Raw genomic sequence first — 26752 nt, forward strand, 5'->3', positions numbered from 1 at the left:
AGCAGTGAAAATAAAGTCTAAATCAACACAGACTCCACACCAAGGGTCTTCCTATAATCCTTTTTAATAATACGCGCACTCATACGGCTGCACCCACGTCGAAGCAGGGATTCCTGATTGCGTAGAAGCTAATATGTCCAGAATCATCGTGATACCTCAGGACACAAGTACCAAATGGTAGGACCCAGGAGGCACCGATGTTTAAGAACAACATAAAAGTGGTGCGGGGGCCACGCCGGGTGCCCTCCAAAGCCCGGCCACGGCCTCCGGCAAGGCCAGGTTGTTAGGGAAGAGGCAGCAGGGGACAGCAGTCTCTGGGCATCTCGGCTCAGAAGAGTGGTTTCTGCAGGGGATTCGCTTGTCCCCCCACCTCCCGGCACGGTGACACAGACCGAGGGACCGTTCCCAGCAGCCGCAAAACCACCAGCTGGCGTTGGCCCCGGGACCTCCTCCTGGTGTGCGGCCCCACTAAGGAACACGCTGGGCTCTCCACCCGCCCTCCGACCGCGCTGGTCATCCCCTGGCCGATCATGTACCCTGGGGCTCGGCGCCCCCATGCATCAGGCACAGCACCCAGATGGGGTCTGTCCGGGCGTCTTATAACTGGTGATGTCCACGGTCTGCGGCGGCCCCTGGGTTCTGTGCCGCGAGATCACAGGCACCACCAGGTCGAACAAGGTTTCAAACAGCAGGTCCACATTGTGCCCAGTTTTCGCACTGGTCTCAAAGCACATCTGCTCAGCGGCCGGCACATCCTTCTCGTCCAGCATCTTGTACTTCAGGATCTTTCTATACAACGCCATCGCGTCCTCTGGCTGCACCTGCTTGGGCGCTTTGGGTGCTTCGCCGCCACGCCCAGCCACCCCAGGGCCCCTCCCGTCCTTCTCCTGGTCCTCTGCAGCCGGCTCCTCGACGAGGTCCACCTTGTTCCCCACGATGGCAAAGAGGCAGTCAGTGCTGGCTGTGTCCGTCAGGCCCAGGAACCTGTCCTCCAGCTCCAGCAGACTCTGCGGGTGGTTGACGTCGTAGATGAGGATGACCGCGGTCGCTCCCCGGCAGTACATGGAACCCAGGCCGTGGAACTGCTCCCGCCCTGGCCGGAAGAGGAAAAGAGACAGGCAGGTTATCTCTCGTCCGAGGTCGGCAACCCCAGAGGGACGATGGGAGCCGTACCCCGAATGCAGGTGCGGCTGGAGCTGGGCCTGATCGAGACACTGGCGTGCACAAAGAAATGAGCATCCCTAGAAGCGCCCGGGTGGCTCAGTCGGTTGAGCATCCGACCTCGGCTCAGGTCAGGATCTCGCGATTCGTGAGTTCGAGCCCCGTCTCGGGCTCTGTGCTGATGGCGAAGAGCCTGGAGCCTGTGTCGGATTCTGTGTCTCCCTCTCTCTCTGCCCCTCCCCTGCTCATGCTCTGTCTCTCTCTCTCTCTCTCTCTCTGTCAAAAATAAATAAACACTAAAAAATAAAATAAAAAGAAGTGAGTGTCCAGGCCCTCAGGGACCCGGGGGCACCACCCCCTGCTCTGGAACGACAGCTGTTGGACAGGCTGTTACAGGAAGCCTGGTCTCCAAGGGAAGCTTTGAATTTTACTGCATGCATTTTTTTTTTAAGTTTGTTTATTTTGAGACAGACAGACACAGCATGAGCAGGGGAGGGGCAGAGAGAGAGGGAGAGAGATTGAGAATCCCAAGCAGGCTCCACACTGTCAGTGCAGAGCCCGAGGCGGGGCTCAATCCCGCGAGCTGTGAGATCAGGACCTGAGTTAGATCGAAAGCGAGCCCCCCAGGCGCCCCTGCATGCATTTAAATCCAGTATTCAGAGAAAGGGTCATGGGCTCACACTACCTGGTAGAAAGGGATCCCTGACAAAAAAGAAAGGAAGAACTTTTGGCCCGGGGGGTCTCAGGAGCATGGGCTGAAGGCAGGTTGTTACCTACACACGTATATTCACATAAAGCACATGTCCTCTGCCGATAAACCACTGTTTTCATTCAGCTAAATGACCAAAGCAACACAACCAATTGCCACCCCAATCCCCAGTTATTCTGAAATGGCCTTGACTGCCTCACTTTAAGTTCCGGGTGGAGAGCAGCCTGCTGAGAAAGACGGTGTGAACCTACACCTGACAGCTGACTTCCCCTCGCACAGAGCCAGACCCAAAGCCAGGGCGCCCCTCTTGTCCAGCAAGGCCCCACATGTCCCCCCAAAATGATCCGGAGGGGGAGGGGTGGAGAAGGTGCCGCCCAGGCCCGGTCTGGCAGGGGCTGGAGGGACGTGTCCCGCCCTGCAAAGATGCTGAAGGTCAAAGAGATGTGCCAGAAAGCAAGTTTCCCAGGGCTGCCTGCTGACCAGCGGCGTGTGCTCTGGAATCCAGCACCCACAGAACAGCCTTCCTGCCCGTGAGCATCAGCACGACGTAGCCCTGACACAGATCATCTCATCACAAGTTCCCGTGAAACGACGCCCCGTGCCAACAGGCAGAAACTCAGCTGTGCTCTCCCGTCGCTTTCTGGACCCACCCTGGGAGACGATGGTCAAGAAGTCTTTAAAAACCAATTTCAAAACTGGCAACAGCAGGCATTAGTTAAAAAGAAAAGAGAGGGGCGCCTGGGTGGCTCAGTCGGTTGAGCGTCCGACTTTAGCTCAGGTCATGATCTCGTGGTCTGTGAGTTCAAGCCCCACGTCAGGCTCTGGGCTGACAGCTCAGAGCCTGGTGCCTGCTTCGGATCCTGTGTCTCCCTCTCTCTCTCTCTCTGCCCTCTCCCGCTCATGCTGTCTCTCTCTGTCTCTCAAAAATAAATAAACACTAAGAAAAATTAAAAAAAAAAGGGGGGGGGGGGTACCTGGCTGGCTCAGTCGGCTAAGCGTCTGACTTCAGTTCATGATCTCACGGTTCGTGAGTTCAAGCCCCGAATCGGGCTTTGTGCTGACAGCTCGGAGCCTGGAGCCTGCTTCGGATTCTGTGTCTCCCTGTCTCTCTGCCCCTCCCCTGCTTGCACGCTGTCTCTCTCTCTCAAAAATCAACAAACATTTTTAAAAATGTATAAACAGGGGCGCCTGGGTGGCTTAGTCGGTTGAGTGTCCGACTTCAGCTCAGGTCACGATCTCGCGGTCCGTGAGTTCAAGTCCCGCGTCGGGCTCTGGGCTGATGGCTCAGAGCCTGGAGCCTGCTTCGAATTCTGTGTCTCCCTCTCTCTCTGCCCCTCCCCCATTCATGCTCTGTCTCTCTCTGTCTCAAAAATAAATAAATGTTAAAAAAAAATTTTTTTTAATGTATAAACAAAGAAGAAAAGAAAGATATGCTTCCCCACCATCACCACTGACTAGGACTCTCCTTTCAGACACTAATCATCTAGAACGATCCGGGCATCGTGAGATCTTCCAACAGGAGAGGTGACCAGCCCGACATGCCAGAGCCCACAAGGCCAAGGAGGGGAGAGTGAAGGGGCATTCCAGTTATCCCGGGGGGACCGTCTGTCCGTCTGTTACGCACTTCACTGGGGACAAAAAGGCAACTGTGTTTGAGCCCAGGCCGAAAATACTTTTCCTTTCCAGACAAAAATGTCTGATTTGCCTTTAAAAAACTAAAAAAGTAAACAATACGGACACACCAAGAAAAAACTCAGAGTAATGAAGGAAGTAAGAATGGAAGAATCCCAAACGTTAGCCTGAAAGGAGAGGAGACAAGAGCTGCTGTTCTGATCACCCAACCGCTCGCCCAGGAGCCAACACAGACACAGAGTGTGGCGGCCTGGCAACCAAAGAATTTTCGAGTGAGCGGTTTCTGTACCCGAAATCCTTACATTCTGGCTTAGACACAATCCACGGCGGGTAGGCGGTCACAAGAGTGCGGTGCCCACACAGGCACGGGGTAGTCGCACCGGGAACAGAGGTTCTGAATTTAGCCCTGGCCCAGTGCCAGCGGGAGCCCTGGCATTTCCGGCATCCAGACACAGCAACGATAAAGGGGTGGCTCCCTAAGACTTGGCCTTTGAGAACTGGCTCTGTGAGCCTCGCACGGTGTTTGAATTCCAGACCTCGTAAGTTTTCTGCAGGTCTGTGAACGCAGCTGGGCTGTGAGGTCAGGCTCCCGTTAACACATGGGAAACACCTGCTCCAGGCCTACGTGGGCGGCGGGACCCAGCAGCGCACAAGCTCCCCTCCCGTGGCCACCAGGCGGGTGTCTCTCTCTCTCCCTCTCCCTCCCTCTCTCTCTCTCTCTCTCTCTCTCTCTCTCTCTCCCACTTGCCCACGCCAGCTCCACAGCCGAGGCTCTGGGAAGTCCGGGAGTTTCCTCTATTTGGCTCACACTGAGGAACTAACAGCCCTGTGGCCCGATTCTGGGGACGCCTGGGAAGCGGCTGACCTATGCCAGCCAAGGGGGGTGCGGGTCAGCGAGGGCCAAACCGCAGGCCAGGTGGGAAGCCAGGCTGCAGGCTTGGACTGGCCCCGCCAGACCGCCTGCCAGCCAGCTGGAGGCAGGAGTCCGGGGAGGGGCCCAGCCTCCTACGCCTCCAGGAAGCGGCCGGGGCTGCCCCTGCCGTGGGGGTCCGCAGGGGCTGGGGGCCGGGAGCGCGTGTGATTGTCCAGGAATCCTGGCTTGTCCGTGAAGCAAATCACTCCCATTCGCCCACATACTCACATAATGTAGACCCTTTCTTTTTTAAGGCTGAATAATCTCCCATTGTACGCACAGACACGTGTTCTTTATGCATTCATCTGTCAAAGGACATTTGGGGTGTTTCCATTCCTTAGGGACTGTGAATAATGCTGCAGGGAACACAGAAGGGCCACAAGCCAGTCACGGGACAAATACCGGTTGGTGGACTCCAAGGGGTCGGTGGCAGCCAGGACCTGGGGGCAGGGGACAGGGGGAGGGGCAGTGACCGGGAGAAAGCGGGGTCGGCATGAGGACAGTGGACACAGCCACGAGGTCCTCCCAGCAACCGCACAAAGGGGGCCTCCCCCTCCCCCCATTTTACAGAGGGAGAAACTGAGACCAGAGAGCACAGCAAGGGGCCCATGCACGCAGGAGCCGGGAGCCCAGGTACCGGGCAGTCTGTGGTCTAACCAGCCGTGGGAGAGCGTGGCTCCAAGCACAGACTATCCACACTCACAGCCCCACAGTATGACCCTGGGCAAGTAGCTGGGCCTCTGTTCCGATCACTGGAACTCGGGCAGTCCCGCCAGCGGGCGGCCGTGCAAGAGGACATAACTGGGACAGGAACCACCTAGACGTGCACCTGCTCCCGCCAAGCCCCGCGTCGGTGCTGCTTAAATAGACGGAGGGTCAGAGCCCTGCCCACCCAAGGATAAACACCTTCCCAGGCCCCCGCATCCTGGTCTCTTCATCAGCACGTCTACAGACTGTCTCCGGGGCCTGTTGGCCACTCTGGCGGCCGACCAGTCCCCTACCCTGTCTTACTGACGAGCCTTACTTTCAGAGATGGCCTTCTCCCGTTCTGGGGCGCCTCGTCCCGTAGCTGCCGCGCGGGATCAGCGGAGCTTTTCCGCCCACCAGCAGCCCCGGGGACACAAGTCGGCGAGCGGCCCGCAGGGATCCCGGGCAGCCTCTGGACCACAGGACACAAACTGCTCTATTGCTTTCGCTTTTATTTGCAGCCGTCCTGGGGCCAGGTGACCGCCCACCCTTTTTACCCTGAACACGGTCTCGTTCTTGCTTCCGCGGTCGGAAGCAACTGAACGCATGGTGTGGCCGTCAGAAATCACGCTGCGACGCGGGCTGCACGTTTGAAACATGTGCATGTACTGCTTCATTAATTCCAAAATGATAGTGATGCTCGGGCCCCTCACCCCAGAGCCCATAAAACAGGATGTGACGGGGTGGGGGGGGGTCGGTACCAATATCCTGTCAGAAGCTCCCTGGCGCATGTGACGTGCAGCCAGAGGTGACAGTCAAGTAAAAGCCAGTCACTAACATGTGAGAATCAGAAAGCTGTTTCTTTTTTCTTTTTCTTTTTTTTTTTTTTTAGTTTATTTATTTGTCCTGAACGGATTGTGAGCGTGGTTGGAGAATGGCCCGTGGAAACAGCTACCCCCAGGAATGTTCACAAAAGCACAGACGTTTAAAGCTCTTCTGGTGCAATGAGAAAAAGGAAGCATGTGTCCTCCCGGGCTGAGAAGAAGGCCTGGCCGTCTGGGGCCAGCGCCGGGCGCAGCTGCCTCTACAGTATATGTGCACCGAAGACCCAAGGACACTTCATCCAGGGACGCACTGTCCACGCAGAGGCTCCAGTCTGCCACCCCCACAATACCTGTGTGTGGTTACCTTGGCCACAGGCTGTGGTGTCCAGTTACATGGTCCAATGTCAGTGTACATGTTGCCATGAAGGTATTTTTTGAGATCTGCAATCAACTGACTTTAAGTAGATCGCCTTCCGTGACTTGGGTGGGCCTTACCCAATCAGTTGAAGGCCTTAAGAGCAAAGACCGAAAGTTCCTGGAGAAAAAGGAATCTGGGGGCTCCCGGGTGGCTCAGTTGGTGAAGCATCTGACTCTGGATTTCGGCTGAGGCCATGATCTCACGGTTCGTGGGATCAGTCCCCGCGACAGGCTCTGCCCGGACAGCATGGAGCCTCTTTGGGATTCTCTCTCTCCCTCTCTCTGCCCCTCCCTTGCTCGCTCTGTCTCTCTCTCAAAATAAATAGATAAACTTAAAAAAGTAAAAAGGAATTCTTTCGGCTCACTGGCCACTTGTCCACAGGAAAGGGGGAAGTGTCCTGAAAGGGGTTTCCAGCAGTGGCGAGGGTCACTGTGACCCAAACGGCTCACCTCTTCGCTGAGGACAGTCCTGCCCACTCCCGGGGCCCACCGCCTCCCTCTCTACACGTAGACCCAGCAGGGGAGCCCCTGTGCTGCCTGTGAGACAGAGCGCACACCCACAAACACACCAGCCTCCCTGCCTGGGTTTCAACACCCGAACAGTAAACACGGGAAAGACAGGGTTTCCAAAGTCAGGATCCAGAACACCTTCATCCGGGATGGGGATGCAACCGGGAATTGCAAGCCGCCCAGCGTGTGGCAGCCACAGGACTCGGTCCACGGAGGCCACGGGGCCACGGGCCGAGGCCTCGCCTCTCACAGAGGCCAGGAGTCACAGACGGAACCAAAGCACACCCACGTGCGGGGGCCTCTCCCACCCCCTCCACGCGCAGGAGAAAAACTGGGCATCTGTGCCCTGCAGTGACCCACGGCGGAGAAGCGGACGGGAGGGCTCCGACGGCAGTGACCGCATATGCCCCAGCCCACGCACACGGAGCGTCCCCAGCAAGGTCAGCAAATCTGCCGGCTTCCTGAAAACACGTCCCGCAGCTGAGCCCGAGCGGACGCTGCTCTGGGAAGGACCTCGGGCCTCTGATCTGATCGACCGGAGAAGGAGCGCGCACCCCGGTCCGGCTGCCCGTCTTGCTGGAGAAACTCGAGAAAGAAGAGGGGGTAACCGCCGAGACACTAACGCTTATCCACCCGGAGGCACCACGAGGGAAGCGGTACCGACACCTGTCGTCAGAAGCACACGTGACCCATCCGAAGAGGGTCAGGTCAGGGGACGGAGACCCTTTGAGTGGGGGGCTGCTTTGGCCACGTGTTCTTCGGGCGTTTATGCGACAACACGGGGTGTTAACCCCCAGCAGCAACACTGTCACGGCACGTACCTCTGTGGGCACTGCACACAGCCCGCACACGCTCGGTCACCTTGCGGGCACCGCACGCGGGCCGGGGCCACGGCCATCAGGGTCCAGAGGCCCCGCTCCCAGGAGCCAGCTCCAAATCCTACACGAGCATGGCTCAGGGGGAGGCTCAGGGCTCGAGAAAAGAATGCCAGTGTTTCAAAATCTAGAAGAAACAACGGGGTGGTTTCTGTCATCCTCTTATCAGAAAGCGAGCAGCCCCAAAGAGGCCAGGTAAGCACAAAAAGTGAAACACCGGCATCTGAAGAACTGGCTTCCCTGGGGGACAGACGCTCCCTCCCAGCCAGGCGGCAGTGTGGACGGGTGGGAATGAACCGTCTACTGTTCTCAGACAGACGGGACCACCGCGCACTGTCCGTCCAGGCCCTTCCACGGGCAGGGTGAAGCCCGGTCTCGCTCACACGTCTGCTCACAGAACCTCCCAGAAACTGCAGGGAAAGACCCGAGCCAATAGCCATCAGCTGGACATCAAAGAGTAGGAATTTAAAAGGAAAAAAACCCCACTCCATATTAATGGGGTTTTTTTCTGCCAGAAGGAAGAATTAAAAGCCCAACACCAAGTAATAAATTACACCAACAAAAGAAGGGATTAAATAACATTTTAAAGACAAAGACCCGAGCCTGTTACAGGAGGCGTTTTCATCTTGCCCAAACCCACGATGATTTCCAACTAATAGAATAACAACATATGGGGCATAGGAAGGGTGTTTCAGAAAAATGAATTTGTTTACACACGTTGTGCTTTTACCCAAACCCGCACGCGTGTCATTTCTGTTGTTTCTGTTTGATAATTTGAAGACAACCAAAAACAGCGAACGTGTCATATGCCCAAGTGAACCAAATAATTAATTGCACCTAAATTAATCCTCTGTCTGTGACTCACCAACTGGGCTTTCTGAAATAACTACTAAGGTTATATAATAATAACTAGAGCTTAATTCTCAAATTACCTCACTCTCCTCCGACAGGAGTGTACTAAAAATAATTCAGTAATAAAAGCAAGTAATTCAAATAAAGATATGATCTTTAGCAATCTAATATTACGAAAAAGAGGCAATTCCAAAGAAAATACACTTACGTAACAGATTTAGCTTTTAATAAAAACCTCTCACATACCAACATATTTAATCCAATCTCTTTTACCTCCAACAGATATTCTGTTGTCCTGTGATAATTAACTCTTAGAGTGAGATTAACAAAGAAAAATTCAATTATTGGGGCACCTGGGTGGCTCAGTCAGTTAGGCGGCCGACTTCGGCTCAGGTCATGATCTCGCGGTCCGTGAGTTCTAGCCCCGTGTCGGGCTCTGTGCTGACAGCTCAGAGCCTGGAGCCTGCTTCGGATTCTGTGTCTCCCTCTCTCTGACCCTCCCCTCTTCATGCTCTGTCTCTCCCTGTCTCAAAAATAAATAAACGTTAAAAAAAAAAAATTTAAAAAAAAAAAAGAAAAAAGAAAAATTCAATTATTTGCTAAATTCTCTACTTATTAAAGCAGGGGACTAAAATCATTTCAGATTTTTAAAAATTTTTTTTTAACATTTTATTTTTGAGACAGAGAGAGACAGAGCATGAATGGGGGAGGGTCAGAGAGAGAGGTAGACACAGAATCTGAAACAGGCTCCAGGCTTCGAGCTGTCAGCACAGAGCCTGACGCGGGGCTCGAACTCACGGACCACGAGATTATGACCTGTGCCGAAGTCGGACGCTCAACCGACTGAGCCACCCAGGCGCCCCCATTTCAGATTTTTTAAAGCAAGTTTTAACTTGTTTCAAAGTCGAGACTCAACTGCAAACAGCGTATGAAGAAAACTCTTTAACTTTATAGAGAGCTTTCTCGAAATATCAAGTTATCTAGAATAGCCTCTTATCTAGAGTAGCCCATTCAGTAAATACCCCAGTTATGTCTAACAGCTCTGCGATCCAGAACAACGTTTTATTCTTCTCCGTAATATAAAGTCCTGAGAAATACACAGCAGAGAACAATTGCTTTTCTGTTAATTCCATCCCGAGGGAAGCACATTAAACCTTTTCTGAGCAATTCTAAGGAATCCAGATAGATGTTTACAGCTAGATGTTTACAACCTCTAGCTATCCCTTGCTCAACAGATTGGGTATGTTCTCACAGAAGTCCCTGGAAAGTACATTATTCATTGACAGATACCGTAAACCAGAAATGCCTTCTGCGGGTGGCGGGTCAACCCGGGAGTTCCTGGAAATTATTTCACCCATGGAACGGTGCAAAAGCCCTTTGAAATCAATCACATTGAAATATTTTGTTAGAGCTCGTTTAATATTTAAATAGAATATTATAGTGTACATAAACGTAAAACTTCTAAATAATTACTTAGAACAGTCAATTCATAGAGACAGAACACAGAAGGGGGGCCACCAGGGCCAGAGGGAGGGGGCCTGGGGCTGGTGTTTAATGGGTACTGAGCTTCAGCCGGGAAGAGGAGAACGTTCTGGAGATGATGGTGGCTGCACAACAATGGGAATGTACTCAGTGCCACCAAGCTATACACTTGATTAAAGTGATAAATTCTGTTCTGTGTATTTTACCACAATAGAAAAATTGTCTGGGGCACCTGGGTGGCTCAGTCAGTTAAGCGTCTAACTTTGGCTCAGGTCATGATCTCAAGGTTTGTTGAGTTCGAGCCCTGCGTCAGGCTCTGTGCTAACATCTCAGAGCCTGGAGCCTGCTTTGGATTCTGTGCCTCCCTCTCTCTCTGCCCCTCCCTGCTCATGCTCTGTCTCTTTCTCTTTCAAAAATAACTAAACATTAAAAAAAAGTTTTAAGAAAAATTGTCTATACTTAGAGAAAGAGAGAGGATAGGTAGAAAGAGCATAGGTAGATGACAGAGATGGACAGAGACATAGAACTGTACGTAAAACAAAGCACCTACTAAGAACACCGGAAAACCCAAATGGCCGAATCCCTGCCTGTCTGTACCTTCACAGCTCATTTCTACAGTAGCTGCAGCAAACACAAAGTAATTCTTGTCCACCTGGAACAAGAATCACCTGGTGATGTGGTTTACATGCAGATTCTGATTCAAGAGGTTCGGTGGGGCCTGGATTCTGCTGGATTCTTCCAGCCCACAGACCTCCCTCTGGGAAGCAAGACTGTAAAACCTTGAGGGATCCAGGGCAGCTCTCATCAACCCAGGACCAGATACAGTTTTAACCCAACGATGCAACTCAAACCTGCATTTGCCATTTCTACACTCCACCCCTCCAGTGCCTTCTCCTGAGACTCTGCACCCGGTCCTAGTTCCCCAGGGGGAGGGGGAGAGGGCTGCAGGGGGTTCAACCCAGGAAAGCTGAAAGGCACCACTCACCAGGTGTTAGAGCTTCACTCTTGAGCAGCAGGGACCTGGGCTACGAGGTAACCAACCAGAGTTGATCAGATTAGAAAAAATTCGGTTTGGAATGTGCTTCCGCAGCTGCTATGGAAAAGGTGCAGAGCTAAGCAAGTAGGTCAACACGCCTTGAAAAGTGGGAACAAAGTGTCCTCAGATGCTCTACAATTGCAGGGGACCACACTGCTACTTCACAAGGCCCTGTGATAGGTGAATCACACACTGTTCCCAGCTACTCATAACGCAAGATCCTCACAGCAGAAGAGTTCCAGTTAGGATAGAGGGTGCCGGGGAGGCCCAGTTGGCTGAGAGTCCGACTCTTGATTTTGGCTCAAGTCGTGATCTCGCAGTTGTGGGTTTGAGCCCTGCATCAGGCTCTGCATTGACAGCGAGGAGCCTGCTTGGGATTTTCCTCTCTCTGCCCCTCCCCCTGCTCGTGTGCACATGCACTCTCTCAAAATAAATAAATAAACTTAAAAAGGTAAGTTCTAGTTATGATATAAACTCAGGAAGCATTTAAAACATCCTCCACTCAGTCTGGCTTCTTGTGGTTTAGGAGAACTGCTTCCTCTGTGCTCCATTATTGACACAGGGGCCTCAGTGTCCTGACCAGTGTCCTTGATTCTGCTAACCAAGTCTCACTCCCTCTGAGAACTGCTGTGAGAGCAGTTCAAACTTCGATTGAGATTCACTCCAAGTGCAGGCAGAACATCTTGTGCACGCGCGGGCATGCACACATACACCTACATGCATGCACGCACATGTGCCCACACGTGCACGCATGCACATGCATGCATATACACACGTGTGCACATGTACACCTACGTGCACACACGCACATGCACATATGCACTGCACACACTTACACGTGTGCACACACACACATGCATGCACATAGACACGTACACCTACGTGCGTGCACACACACAAGCATGTGCACATACACACGTGCACACACATGCGTGCATACACACGTGCATGCACACATACACGTACACCTACATGCACTCACACGCATGTACCCACACATGCACACACGGGCACTTTGTGCTCCTCACTATCTGGGTGTCCACTTCACAGATCTGGAAGCAGAGGCCCAGAGCGCTCACACAGCTGCTCAAGGGCCCCCAAGAAGTCAGCTGCTCCTAACACCAGCAGCAGAATGACTGGTCTGTGTAAGAAAATGCCAGGCAGTAAGGGTTTGAGCGGCAAGGGCAGGCCTCTAAATTCTGTTAGGAAAAGCATTAGGATATTTGGTCAAGCACTTTTTTAAGCAATTTCTACTCTGAAACATGTTAAAAGGCAATTTTCAAGGAAGGGCAAAATCATGACTCCCAAACAGATTAAAAAAAAAAAAAAAGTAAACAGAAACAAAACAGATGAACATATGCGGGGGGCAGGGAGCAAGGGAGGTGAACCATAAGAGACTCTTAAACACAGAGAACAGACTGAGAGTTGCTGGAGGGAGCTGGTGGGGGATGGGCTAGAAGGGTGATGGGCACTGAGGAGGGCACCTGCTGGCGTGCGCACTGGGTGTCATATGTAAGACACGATCACTGGGTTCTCCTCCGGAAGCCAATAATACACGGTATGTTAACTAACTTGGATTTAAATAAAAATTTGGGGGGACAAGTAAATATAGGGGTGCCTGGCTGGCTCAGTTGGTGGAGCATGCGACTCTTGACCTTGGGGTCAAAAGTTCAGGCCCACGTTGGGCATTAGAACTTACTTTTAAAAAGAAAAAGTCAATATACGTTTGGGATCTTTATTTAGTTCGTTGAATTTAGTAAATATACGTTCAGGATCTTTATTTATTTCTTTACTTAGTTATTTAGTTCATTTAATGAGGGAGGCAGACAGAGGTCTTGAAGACGCCAAGAAGACAGCCGTGTAAGGACGCACAATGGGAACACTGCGTAACACAGGATGCACGTTACAGAAAGACACAGAGGATGAGGCAGTTAATGTGCAAAGGAGGCAGAACTCTCTTTTCCACGGGGGACAACAAGCCACCACACCCTCAAGTCCAAACCGGGGCCGATCAGTGCCGTTCCACCAGCCCACCCTTTCCTTCAAGCACAAAGTTGTCAGCCACCATCCCTCTCCAGGACTCAGCTCCCAGGAGGAAAGACCACCACGGTCACTGCTAGCCCCCGAGCAGGTGCGCAGTGTTGACTGGGTGTGTGAATGGACGGTTCACACCAACCGAGTGCTCAGCCTGGGACACAGAATGAGAGGGAGCTTGGCGGTGGCCACACCGGACTCCTCGAGCTCGGACGAGCACAGAACTGAGAGTCAGCACAAAGTTGGGGGGATAACAAAACCCTCACCACCACCCCCCCAAGAACAAGCACAAAGCAATATGTGAAAAGGGCCCAGTAAGAGACTATAAAATAAGCCCTTTAATGTTAAGAAAAGGGCCTCTTTACATCCACCATTCTTCATGTTTAAGCAATTAATGATTACCATACCTGGACTTTGGCCAAAATTGTTACCATTTTTTTAATTCTTTATTCCTATTGGATAATCTGACTCCGTGGAAACAGTGATAGTCTGGTCTTCAGCTGAAGCTGGAAGTCAACATATGGCAAAATACATGAAAATTAAATGTCCAACTCAAACCACACCCATCAGTAATCCCAAAAGTCATTCCTTAGCCTGTCAGAGAAAAGCCACTAGAAAGGTGCAGGGAAAGACCTGGCCACCTGCCCCCCGCCCCCTTTACACAGGTTGAGCATTCTTACTCTGCACCAGGGAAAGGAAGGACCCACCGTGTGCCCCCCCTCCCATCCACAATCCTCATTAAGCTTCAGAATAACCCTGTAAACCAGGTTCTCTACCACAATTTTAGGACAAGGTCACTGAAACTCGGAGACAGAAAGGACAAATCCTCATTAAAAAGCATCCCAACTGATTCAGCTAAAAAATAAATAAAAATCTGCTGAGCCCGCCAGCGCGGCTGTGCGTGGAAAGGTGGGCACGGCTAAGTCTGTTCAGGTGGGACGCGTCACTCCAAGAAACGCCACAAGACGACGGCTTTCCACAAGACGCGTGGTCACACATCGGCCTTCTGTTTCTGAGCAAAAACTCCACCTCCAGCGAGGGCACAGCAAGGCACTGACGCGTGCGGGGCACAGCCCTGGGTGGCTTCCCGGCACACAGGCTCTTCTGGACCCAGGGAGTTTGCCAACAGGACGGGATGACCTTCAGTGCCACAAACCACAGGGCGTGCTTGTCCTGCTCTGGGACCCAGACACGGAGACCTGGACGGTCACCAAGAGAGGCTGACGGGCCCACGGTGCCCAGCAGGCGTCCCACCGGCCCTTCTCGAACAAGATTGCCCAGAAACAGCACCGCTGAGTCAGGGGAGTGACAGATTCGGGACCTCTGTCTCAAGGACAGATCGAACGCTATACTGCCTACCGGCTCGGTACAAATGAGAGTGCCATCTCAGACATGAAGACAGGTGTACGAGGTTCGGGAGATTCCCCGTGGGAAAGAGTGGATGACAGGCCTGCTGATGCACGAATCCTGTCCTGAGACCCGTGGCCCAAAGGCTGGAAAATTTTTTTTTAACGTTTATTTATTTTTGAGAGACAGAGCACGAGTGGGGGGAGGGGCAGAGAAAGAGGGAGACAGAATAAGAAGCAGACCAGGCTCTGAGCTGTCAGCACAGAGCCCGCCATGGGGCCTGAACCCACGAACCGTGAGATCATGACCTGAGCTGAAGTCGGGCACTTAACCGACTGAGCGCCCCCCTACCCGGCGGCCCCGGAGATATGTTTATCCTACCACTGCTGGGTGCAACACCGCGTCCACATTCACAGGCACGCTGGCACATCGTCACGTCGTGTGTAGGCACAGACTGCGCCTCGCACAGAGCACTTCACAAGGTCACTGTCCCTTTAGACTAGATGTCGTTTCAGTGAAGGACACACAAGGCTGGGTGACCAACTGCAGAAACCCTGGGCAGTTTGCCCAGCCCAGCCACTTCCGGGCTTTGTGTAGACTGACCCAGGTTGTGACCCTGTGGTTAACACACACACAGAGCTGGGAACGGCCTTGGCGTATACAGTAAGTGCTACACACAGAGCTGGGAACGGCCCTAGCGTATACAGCAAGCGTTACACACACAGAGCTGGGAATGGCCCTGGCGTATACAGCAAGCGTTACACACACAGCTGGGAACGGCCCTGGCGTATACAGTAAGCGTTACACACACAGCTGGGAATGGCCCTGGCGTATACAGCAAGCGTTACACACACAGAGCTGGGAACGGCCCTGGCATATACAGCAAGCATTACACACATGGCTGGGAACGGCCCTGGCGTATACAGCAAGCACTACACACGCAGAGCTGGGAATGGCCCTGGCTTATACAGTAAGCGCTACACACACAGAACTGGGAATGGCCCTGGCGTATACAGTAAGCGCTACACACACAGCTGGGAATGGCCCTGGCGTATACAGTAAGCGCTACATAGGCAGCAGCTATTATTTGGCCACAATCTGTGATGGTGCCTCATCTCAGGGAGGCTGGTGACACGGGGTCCCTGAAGGGCCCATGGTAGCTCATGGGCCAACACAGTGTCAAAATCATGCCATTCGATCTGTTCTTTATTCCTGAACGTTTACTTTCAAATACAGGCATGCGTTTCTGGTATAACCTGAACAAAAAGGCTTCCTGTAGGAGGTGTAACTGTTACTCTACCCCAGGATGGATTCTTGACGCCTGTAAAGGCTGTTAATTAATGAAATTAAGAACTTTCGAAGAATATATAGGAAAGGGGCGCCTGGGTGGCTCAGTCATTTAAGCGTCCGACTCTTGATCTGGGCTCAGGCCATAATCTCACAGCTCGGAGGTTCGAGCCCCACGTCGGGCTCTGCATTGACAACGCGGAGCCTACTTGGGATTCTCTCTCTCCCTCCCTCTCTGCCCCTCCCCTGCTCACTCCTGATCTCTCTCCCTCTCTCAAAATAAGTAAATAAACTTTAAAAAAAAAATAAGCCTTACTAAAAAATAAAACAAAACCAGGACAATTTTGCCAAAAACCAAAGCTATTATCTATACAAAATTTGTTGCCAATGTTTAAACTACAAAGCCAGAAGCTTTTAAAATTCATGGGGGGGGGTGGGGGGACATCCCAGGTTTGCCTAAATAGCATATTAAGTATGAAAGAGCATTTATAGGTATAACTTAAAGAACAGGACAAGTTAAAAGTCCCAAGTCAATGTTGGTGCAAACGCAACAGAAATTAAGTCTTCCCAGGGTGCCTGGGTGCTCAGTCAGTTAAGCATCCGACTCGGCTCAGATCACGATCTCAAGGTTCATGAGTTCGAGCCCTGTGTCAGGCTCTGTGCTGACAGCTGGGAGCCTGGAGCCTGCTTTGGATTCTGTCTCCCTCTCTCTCCACCCTTCTCCTGCTCACACTCTCTCTCTCAAAAAAAAAAAAAAACATAAACATAATTTTTTTTTTTTTTTTTTAAAGAACCACATCTTCCCAGAGTCACTGTTTGGGACTGACGACGGACGAGAATTATGTGTCAATATTCTGCATCTTCACTTTCAGCACCTGAAAACAGAAGCCACCTCTTTCTGACACCATGGTGTCTGATGTGACACCGGCTGTCATTCTGATTTGTTTTCCCCTCTGGCTGCTTCCACCCTGCTTCCCTTGGTGGCCCCTTGTCACCCCACTCCCCTCCTCTCCTTCCAGAACTCTGACGGCACAGTGTTGGCTCTCCAGGTCTTCGGGTCCCTGACGCTCTGCTCACCTCCCCCAGCTGCTGTCTGTAGTACAGCTTGGGTGCTGTGTGCTGCCCTGTCTTCTAGCTCGCGGCTCCTTCCTCTCTCCCCTCCGCTGGGCTGCTGAGTCCATCCACTAAGCTTCTTATCTGGGTTATCGCATTTTTTTTCAGTTCAGAAATTGCCATTTGGGTCCTTTAAATCTGTTTCTGCTGAGGCTCTCTGTTTTTGTTTCCTGGGTTTAAGGGCTCCGGATTGTTCCCTGAAGTATGCTTAGGACGGCCGCCTTAAAGTCCTTGTCGGTCACTGCACCATCTATGTGAGCTCTGGACTGGCATCCAGTGATTGTCACTTTCGACTCTGCTACAGATCTTCCGGGTGCTTGTACAAAGAGCGGCTCTTGTATTGAAAACTGGACATTTCTGTCTTGTGCTACGAGATACTGGGTCTCACTTAAATCTCCCGTTTGAGCTGGATCCTTCACCCCAGCAGTGGGGGACCAGAGGGTGGGGGGGGGGCGGGGGCCGGGACTGGGGCCGGTGGAGGCAGAAGTCCAGACTCCCCATGCAGCCTCCACCGGCACACGGTGGGGAGGGCTCCTCAGCAGCTGGTGGGGACATGAGCCCGGCTCCTACCTTGATGATGGGGACGGGGGTGCCCCGGTTTTTCTGAGTGTTTGACTGGAGTACAACAGTTATTGTTGAAAAGGTCTGCCTCACTAGGCTACCCCTTTCCTGATCCTTTGGTGGAAGAACAGGCTTTTAATTTTGTTTTGTTTTGTCTGTGCCCTTTGGCATTTCTGGGTTGCTGGCTTCTTCAGCTCCAAGTTTGGAATAAATGAGGCAAAAAGAGAACCCAGGGAGCCTACCACTGTGTTACTCTGTGGACCCAGAAATCCCGAGCTGGCCTGCCTTCTCTCCACCTTTGAAATGAATGCTGGTTGGGGTGCCTGGGTAGCTCAGTTGGTTAAGCATCTGACTTTGGCTCAGCTCATGATCTCACAGTTCGTGGGTTTGAGCCCCGCGTCGGGCTCTGTGCTGACAGCTTGGAGCCTGGAGCCTGCTTCAGATTCTGTGTGTCTGTGTGTGTCTCTCTCTCTGCCCTGCCCCCCTTGCATTCTGTCTCTGTTTCTCACTCAAAAATAAATAAACATTAAAAAAAATTAAGAAATGAATGCTGGGATCTTCCTCGGCCAGCGGGCACAGGACAGCAGGACCGGGAAAATCTGTCAGCAGGTGACAAAGCCATTCCTCTAAGAATGAACGGCCCTTTAGGGCACCTGGGTGGCTCAGTCGGTTGAGTGTCCGACTTCAGCTCAGGTCACGATCTCACGGTTCGTGAGTTCGAGCCCCACGTCAGGCTCTGGGCTGATGGCTCAGAGCCTGGAGCCTGCTTCCGATTCTGTGTCTCCCTCTCTCTCTGCCCCTCCCCCATTCATGCTCTGTCTCTCTCTGTCTCAAAAATAAATAAACATTAAAAAAATTAAAAAAAAAAAAAAAAGAATGAACGGCCCTTTAAACTTGTATGTCTGTACACATGTGGGCAACTGTGTGTAAGATTTCTTCTTCACAGAAAGGGAAGTTATGTGAAGTCCCGACAAAGCAAGAGGACAGGCAAGTCCGAGTTGAAATGATAAAGCCTGGAATTATCTTCCAGAGACGCTAGATGCGATCAGGCTTAGTTAACGAGCATGGTTGACCTGAATTAGTTAAATTCTCCTGAATGGACACCACACTAACCAGCCGAAAATACCTCTCCCACCCCCAGAGTCCTCGGCGCCCCCTCCAGGCGGACTCTGGGCTGACTCCCAGCGCGCGCACTGCTCACAGGCTCGCTTTGTGCTCTGGAGTCACTCAGCACAATGGCGCTTTGTCTGCCCTGCTGAACCCGGGGTCGGCTCCCTTCCACCTGTCTTAGTACCCACATTCATATTCAGGCCACTGTTTCTGATCGAGAAAACACAGGCATTCTGCGCAAGAGGCCGTGCACACGGAGGGCGCCCACTCAAAGTGCACGGTAGCGGTATAGACGCGGATCCACCTCCAAAGATACGGGCTCCCCCACAACACAGGCTTTGCAGGTGTGACTTCCGGATCTCGAATGTAAACTAAGATTATTTTTCCAAGAGCTATTTTTTGTCAGGGCCCGCGTGGAGCTCACCTCCGACCCCACCCGCATCCCCATCTAGCCCCGAGAAGGACCCACAGGGAAGCGTGGCCGCGGCTTGAGTGGAACTGATCAGGGTTCCCTCAATAGCCGCGAAATGCGCGACTCTGTGGGGAGTCTCTGCAACCAGAGAAAAGACTTTTAGAGAAGCAGTCTGCGCTCAAGGTGACCGAAACGGGGGGTCAGCCTAGTTTCTGCGGGGGGGGGGGGGGCGGGGGGGGGCAGGGGGGTAAGCACTTTCGTCTCTCGGTGCCACATGGTGTCTATTGCAACAACGGGGCTCTACCAGGACAGTGTGAGAGCATGTTGTGTGCCAATAAAACTTTATTCATGATGACCAGGGAGGGCCCGGTCGGTCTGCTCATCCACAGGAAGCGGATGTAGCTCCCCAGATGCTGTCCCGGCACACAAATACCAATTGTTGGGCAGAGGGTATCAGGACCACCAAAACCACTCAGCAGGCGGGAATAGGTAAGAGATTCAGCTGAGATCTGAGTCCTCCACCGTGGGTTCCATATTCTGCACAGGCTGTGCACCTGCTCTGCACCGATCCCTTGTGGCTGTCCAAACCGCATGGCCCTCACAGGCCAGTCCAAGGTATCAAGGATGAGCAACGGTACGGTCCCTGTCCCAGAGACCACCCTCGGGCTCATCCACGGCACCACCATCTTTTCCAACCTGAACCCACCTCACTTGGGACAAGCATCCCTGCCACAGTTCCCCGGATGTAGGAGCAGCTGCCTAAATGTGGGGGTAGGGGGCCGTGGCTTCTACCCAGAGTGGAAGGAAAATGACGGGGGCTCACGGTCCTCAAGGAGGGCGCACTCACCTGGCATCCTCACTGTGTGCCACCCCATCCTTCAGATCGGGCCGAGGCCCTGGGCTCTGCACAGGCAGCCAAGACCTCTGAGCTAACGTCATAGGCACCATGACTTCATAACCCAGGACAGCAACATCTTCTCCTGGGCTGCACTGAAGCTATTCGAGAGAAAGTTCTTTTTTTTTTTTTTTAATGTTTTTATGTATTTTTGAGACAAAGAGAAAGCACTAGCTGGGGAGGGGCAGAGAGAGAGAGAGGGAGACAGAATCCAAAGCAGGCTCCAGGCTCTGCACTGACAGCCAAGAGCCCGATGCAGGGCTCAAACTCACAAACCTTGAGATCATGACCTGAGCCAAAGTCAGACCCTTAGCCAACTGAGCCACCCAGGCGCCCCTCGAGAGAATGATCTTAAAACCAATTGCCACCCTGGGATGCAAGGGTAGTCCAATCAATGGGACATGTCCCATTAATAAAATGAAAGAGAAGAATCAGATGATCATCTCCGTAGACGTAGCAAAGGCACTCGACAAAACTCAACATTCATTCATGATAAAAATCATTAACAAAATTAGGCACAGAAAGAACACATCGCAACATGCCAGAGGCCATCCACAACAAGCCCACAGCTAACATCACGCTCTGCGCTGACAGGTTGAAAGCTTATTTTCTAAGATCAGGAACAAGACAAGGCTGTCTACTCTCACCCCTCCTATTCACCACAGTTCAGGAAGTGCCAGCCAGTGCAATTAGGCAAGAAAAAGAAATAGGAAGTATCAGAACGGTAAAGAAAGAAGTAAAATTGCCTCAGTTTGCATGTGACTTAATTTTATAAAGAGAAAATCCTAAAGACTCAACCAGAAAAACTGTGAGATCCAGTCAATGAATACAATACACAAAATTAACATACAAAAATCAGTAGCATTTCCATAGACTAATTTCTGAAAAAGAAATAAACTGATCCCACTTACAATAGCATCAAAAACAATAAAATAGGGGCAGCCAGGTGGCTCAGTCAGTTAAGCATCTGACTCCTACTTTCGGCTCAGGTCGTGATCCCAGGGTTTGGGCTGTGTAGACAGCACAGAGCCTGCTTGAGATTCTCTCTCTTCGTCTCTGTCCCTCTCCCGCTTGCACATGCACTCACTCTCAATCTCTCTCTCTCTCTCTCTCAAAATACATAAAAACTTAAAGAAAAAAGACTTTATTCTCTTTATGTTTATTTACTTTGAGAGAGATAGAGGGAGAGAGAGTAGGGGAGGGGCAGAGAGATAGAGGGTGAGCTATGGCCTGACTCAGGGCTTGAACACATGAACCATGAGATCATGACCTGAGCCAAAACCAAGAGTTGGACACTGAACTGACTGAGCCACCCAGGTGCCCCTTAAAAAAAAAAAAAAGACTTAAAAAAAAAACAATAAAATCCTTAGGAATAAATTTAATGCCATGAAAGATCTCTGGGATGAAAACTACAAGACATTGATGAAAGAAATTGAAGGAGACACAAATAAATGGAAAGGCACTCTGTGTTCATGGGCTGGAAGAATTAATATTGTTAAAATGTCACTATTACCGAAAGTCACCTTTGGATTCAATGCTATCGCTGTCAAGATTCCAATGACATTTTTTTATAGAAGTAGGAAAAACACTCAAATTTATCAGGAACCACAAAAGATCCCAATTAGCCAAGGAAACCCAGAGAAAAAAGAACAAAGCAGTCACACTATATAGTATGAAGCTATCGTCATAACACCAACTGCTCGGAATCCCCGTCTCTCTGAGCTCTCCATTTAGTGCAGAATTATTTACTGGGGGCCCACTCAAGCCGCTCTTGTCCCTCGGTGACATGCTTGCCAGTGGTAATCGTGGCCAGAAGCGCGCAGCACTGGATAGCTGTTTACTCATTAAACACGAACACTGTGCTTCCTCATTCCAGATGCTGTTCAAGCACTTTGCCAATATTAACCTATTGATTCCTAACAATGCATTAGGCGGGTGCTACAACTGTCCCCATTTATAGATGAGGAAAAGGAGGTGGAGAGAGAGGAGAGCCACCAAATCACACGCGTGGTCAGGGGCTGCGGCCGGCAGAGGATGACAGCCTCCCTCCCTGGCAAAGAAGTCCTAGCCCCTGGGGCCTGTGACTATGTTCAGTTACATGGCCGGGGGGGGGGGGGGGGGGTCAAGGTTGCTAACCAGCTGAGAGATTGGCTGGATGAACCCAGGGTAAATCATGGGGGTCCTTTAAATGTGGGAGGGGGCACGACAGTCAGGGTCCCAGCGAGGATGACAGACACCACTGGCCTTGGGAGTGGAAGATGAGGAATTTGGGGGGGGAGGGGGCAGGCTCCAGGAGCTGGAAAAGGGGGAGGGGACAGACCCTCCCCCAAGGCCTCCCGAGAGGAGCGCGGATTGCAGACACCTGGGTTCCAGCCCGGTGAGACCCAGGTAGGACTTCTGAGCCTTGTACTCTAAGCCACTAAGTGGGTGGCACTTGTCGGAGCAGCAGTAAAATCCTAGAGCAGACTCGGTGCCGTGACAAAGCGGCTGCTGTGACAAAGGTGGCGGGGCTCCGGATCCGGGCAGCGGCAGAGGCTGGAAGAAGTCAAGACGGCAGAGCCCGCATCGCCTGGCACAGACCCGCAGGGACACGGCTACTGCCAGCCCCACTGGGGAGGCCTCGGAGAGGCAGGGAGGGTAGAGAACACCCGTGTCATCTGTGGAGGCCACGCAAGCCGGCAGGAGGAAACGTGGACGGTAAGCGTGTGAGCAGTGGGAGCTCAGATGGAAATGGGAGCTGCTCCCCGGAGGTGGAGGAAAGGGGACTAGGTGCTCTGTCTTCCCAGGACAGAGGGTGGGGGTGCAAAAGTGAGCCGCATGGCCCCCCTCCAGGGACTACAGCCTTGAGGGAGGAATAAATGAGGGGCGTCTAGCCTTCCCGGGCCCTGCGGGTGCAGTTTATTTGGGGCGCACCGGTCGCTTCCCCATCTTGTTGTGTTTTCTTCAAGACGATAACCAGATGTGAAATGATGCCACTCATTTCCTTGTGCCCCACCTCCTCCTCTGGGGTTGAAGGCCCGCGGAAGCAGCGGCCCCAGGCCTGTAGCAGGGGCCAGGTTTACATTTGCTGAATGATGGGCGACGTCTTTTCAGACTGCTCAGACGGGGCAAAGAAATGACGGAGAGGAGAGTGGTGGCAGTTCTGCGGGGGCGCCTCTCATCTCCGGGCAACCGCCCTCTGCTCCCAGGACTCACCCAACCTTCGCAGTGAAAGCCTCACCTCTGTCTGCCCGACCAGGCAAGCGTCAGAGTGAGGAAGGGCCAAGGCGATGCATGCAGGGCGCCTGGACAGGACCAAAGTCTGGACCTTTCTCAGCTTCGGCCGGTCTCCACTGCCCCGTCCCTAACCTGGAAGTGATCTTTCCCTCTCCGAAGGCCTCTTGTGTCACTGAGTAAGATGACCTATTCACCGGCCTCGCGCATCTCCCCTCCCCTCTCCAGCTGCAAGCCGCCAGGTGCTTGGCTGTCGGAAAGAACGAGAGTGAGATTCTCCGAGCCCAACTCTCAGCCTTACCCTCGGGTGTCCTGATACCCCGCACACCCCACACTTCCACCCCGCCCGCCTCCTGTGACCAAGGGCACCCTTCAGCCAGCCTCCAGTGGGTCCTTATCCTCTGCCTTGGTTACAAAAAGTAAAGTGAACAACTTTAACAAAGGACGTCTGTGGAATGGAGAGGAAGTTCAAGAACAAGGCAAGAGGAGGAAGAAAGTAGCCTCCCCTTCTGAATTCAACAAAGATAAAGGAAAGGTACCTGGACTCTACCCATGTGGGCATCTCCTTCCAAGTTGCCCATAACCCCACAGTGGCTGGGGTGCCAGGCACAGAAATGGCCCGTGTCACTGCTGAACGCCAGCCTCGGTCACCCTACGCCTGTGTACACAGGGCAGCAATGTGGACACGCGGCCCGGCCACCCCCACTGCCCCGGGAGGCTGACCGAGCTCACGCTGAGTTCCAGGAACAAGAAAGCGGCAGCCAGGAAATGAGTCGCCGCCCCCGGGAGCCGGACAGCACGTCTGGGACATGACATCTGCTGTCTTACAAAATCCCCCGGCGTTCAAGATTCCGGCTGCATCACGTCCTGGTCGCTGAAGAAAGTGGCCAGTCAAAATCACTTTGCTACTTCATACACCCTTGACGCCGGGAACGCCTGCTCGACACCAAAGGTCAGCTCCCGTCCCAGAGACCCCACGCCACACGGTTAAGGTCAGCCTCTGACAGCAGCCGCTACAGGGCTTCTCAGTGTGGGACCGCAACACCAGTCCCACGCTATCCTCTTGTACACCAACGACGACCAGTCAGCTGAAGGATCTGAGGGGCCAGCGGCACACCAGACAGACAAGTCACTTTCATCTGATCTGACTTCCAGAGTTTGTGTTTTGTCCCTACCAGCGCTTAGTGCTAGAAAGTCAGCCTAGGTAAACGACCTCGGAGCCTCCCTGCAGCCTGGAGCTGGAGAAGAGCAGGGACCGGGACACTGGTACCTGGGAGACTGTTCCCACAGCACAGTTGCAAATCGATTAGTCAGACATTAACCGCCAGAATACACAAGAAACAACAAGAAACAACTGCAGATGAAGGGGCGCCTGGTGACTCAGTCATTTGAGCCTCCGACTTCTGCTCAGGTCACGGTCTCGCGGTTCATGGGTTCGAGCCCTGCGTCGGGCTCTGTGCTGACAGCTCGGAGAGCTTGCCTCGGATTCTGTGTCTCCCTCTCTCTCTGCTCCTCCCCTCCTCATGCTCGCCCTCTCTCGCTCTCTCTCAAAAATAAACATTAAAAAAATTTCAAAGAGAAAACGCAGGATGGAGGGAGAAGGGTAGATGCACATGGGTTGACTTCATGAATTCCATTTTAAACACAAAACTAGTTCCAAGTTTGTTCACTTAGCCGAACGGTGCGCCCAAGCTACTAATTTAAGTTTTCTAGACAGGAGCTGCGGGTATATACTGATCACTTCTTCAAGTGCTGGCCTAAAAAAAAAGTCAGACCTCCAAGTTTCAGGCTTCTAGAAGGTGCGCTCACTGAAAATTTGCCATCCTATTTACAGTTCCTTTACCTACTTCAAGCATTCTGTTCCTTTTCATGGAGAAGGAGATAAATTCTATCGTAATGGCTATTATAGCAATATATTATATATATCATAGCCACTACAGCAATAACTATAATTGCCAGTGAACTTTTGCAGGGCTAACAAACTGGAAGCCTAAATCAAGACCCCCATCCCTACTTTGGAAAAATCACAAACGCTACATGCACTAAAAAATAACTCATTACTTCTCTTAAAAATGCTTCTACAGAAAACTACCTCAAACCCCTCCATGGCAGATACCAGCTCATCCCAAGCACTGATATCAAGCAGATGATTCCCGTGGTGGGAAATGCAGATGTGCTCAGGACTCCCAGGAGAGACCTGAGCTCTGCCTGCTTCCTGCTCTCCCCCTCCCCAAACCCTGCAGGGAATGCTCGGTGGCTCAACTTCCTCTTTTATAAAGAAGGGGTAATTTACCAGCTTTGCTCAGGCCTCAAGGTTGTTATGGATATCACATGAGATCACGTTCATGAGAACCTGGTTACCATTGTTACCATTAGCAGGCTTAGCACAGGACCCTGGGGCTCAGGAGCCAGACGCCACCATAGGTTCAGGAGACAACAGGGGCTTCTCTCTTCGAAGCCCGGGGTGCTTTTAAGTCACCTATATTGTCCCTAAGACCTACCCAGTGGCTGAGCGGTTTCCCCGCCAGCAAAACAGAACAAGTAGTGACAGAGAGGGGCCAAGGGCGGCCTCGCACTGTCACTAGGGGTCTAACCCCCCCCCCCCAGATGGGGTCACATGTCGTGCCAAGGCGGGACTCTGCACCGGAACCCTGCCCTGGGGACTCCTGCCCTAGGAGACCCCGGTCCTGGGGGATGCTTCTCTCCTACCGGAAACACCTCTTCCGCAGAGCCCCGAGACAGTGGCCCCGGGGGGTGCCGGCGACCCTCACCTGCCGTGTCCCAGATGGAGATGTTGTAGGAGCGCCACTGCTTCAGGTAGAAAGCACCGCCCACCGTGCTGACCGTGTCCGTGAAGCGCCGCTCCATGTACCTCTGCAGCAGCGACGTCTTGCCCACGTTCATGTCCCCCAAAAGCACGATCTTCCCGTCGGGCTTCCTCATCTTCCCGAAGGAAGGCCCCCGTCTCCTGCTCTCCGTGCCCGTCCGGCCCGTGTGCCCCGGGAGCCGCTGGAGCAGCTGGCCGCCGCCCCCAGATCGCTCGGACCCGGGACTCGCGAGGACCCGGACTCGCGGGAACCCGGACTCGCGGGGACCAGGGCTCGCGAGGACCCCGAACTTGCGGAGACCCGCCGGGGTCCTCCCGCTCAGACGCCTGGGAGGGCGAGAGAGGAGGCACGTGTCCGAGCCCGGACAGGAGCGGGGAACGCAACCAGGCGCCCACCTGAGGATTCCAGACCGCTGCAGTGCGCGCCCGTCTGGGTCGCCCCGGATCCCGCCCCGGCCACGCCCCCAGGCCACGCCCCGTGGTCACAGCCCCCTTGGTCACGTCCACGCCCCTCCCGGCCCCGCCCCTGACCCCGCCCCCGCCTTGGCCGCGCCCCCCCGCCCTCGGCCGCCGAGCTGGACGGCGGACTCGGGTCCCGCCGGCGGGGCTGGGGCGGGGCGCGGCCTGGGGGTCGCTCGGGCGGCTCGCGGCCGCAGAAGCGGAGCCCGGGGAGCTGCTCCCCCACGCACGTGCCCCGCGGCGCCACCGGCCGAGGGCCGCTCGCCCCGCCGCGCAGGTCCCCTGATCTGCGGGTGCACAAATGTAGCCACCGGTCAAGGCCGTTAGGAGAAGTTCACCTTCGAGGAGCGTCTGAAAAAAGCCTCGTGGCGGAGGCTCGGGGAGCTGGAGGCCGCG

At 53.1% G+C, this 26752-nt stretch overlaps 1 protein-coding gene across 1 annotated transcript; it reads right to left on the reverse strand.

Annotated features, from left to right (window-relative positions):
- Window positions 1–48: 48 nt before the first annotated feature.
- RAB20 (RAB20, member RAS oncogene family) lies at window positions 49–26341 on the reverse strand. The gene is made up of 2 exons (XM_007075293.2): window positions 25842–26341; window positions 49–1093 (listed from the first exon to the last, which is right to left on the reverse strand). Exons 1-2 carry the CDS (start codon window positions 26011–26013, stop codon window positions 561–563), a joined length of 705 nt encoding a protein of 234 aa, XP_007075355.1. The 5' UTR covers window positions 26014–26341; the 3' UTR covers window positions 49–560.
- Between the last annotated feature and the right edge of the window lie 411 nt (window positions 26342–26752).

This window comes from Panthera tigris, chromosome A1, assembly GCF_018350195.1.
Source record: "Panthera tigris isolate Pti1 chromosome A1, P.tigris_Pti1_mat1.1, whole genome shotgun sequence".
Lineage (NCBI taxonomy): Eukaryota > Metazoa > Chordata > Mammalia > Carnivora > Felidae > Panthera > Panthera tigris.

Coding starts and splice junctions, on each gene's coding strand:
- RAB20 (XM_007075293.2), bottom strand. CDS start 26,013: ATGAGGAAGCCCGACGGGAAGATCGTGCTTTTGGGGGACATGAACGTG. Junction 1,094..25,841: donor CTCCATCTGGGACACGGCAG/GTGAGGGTCGCC, acceptor TCTTCCGGCCAG/GGCGGGAGCAGTTCCACGGC.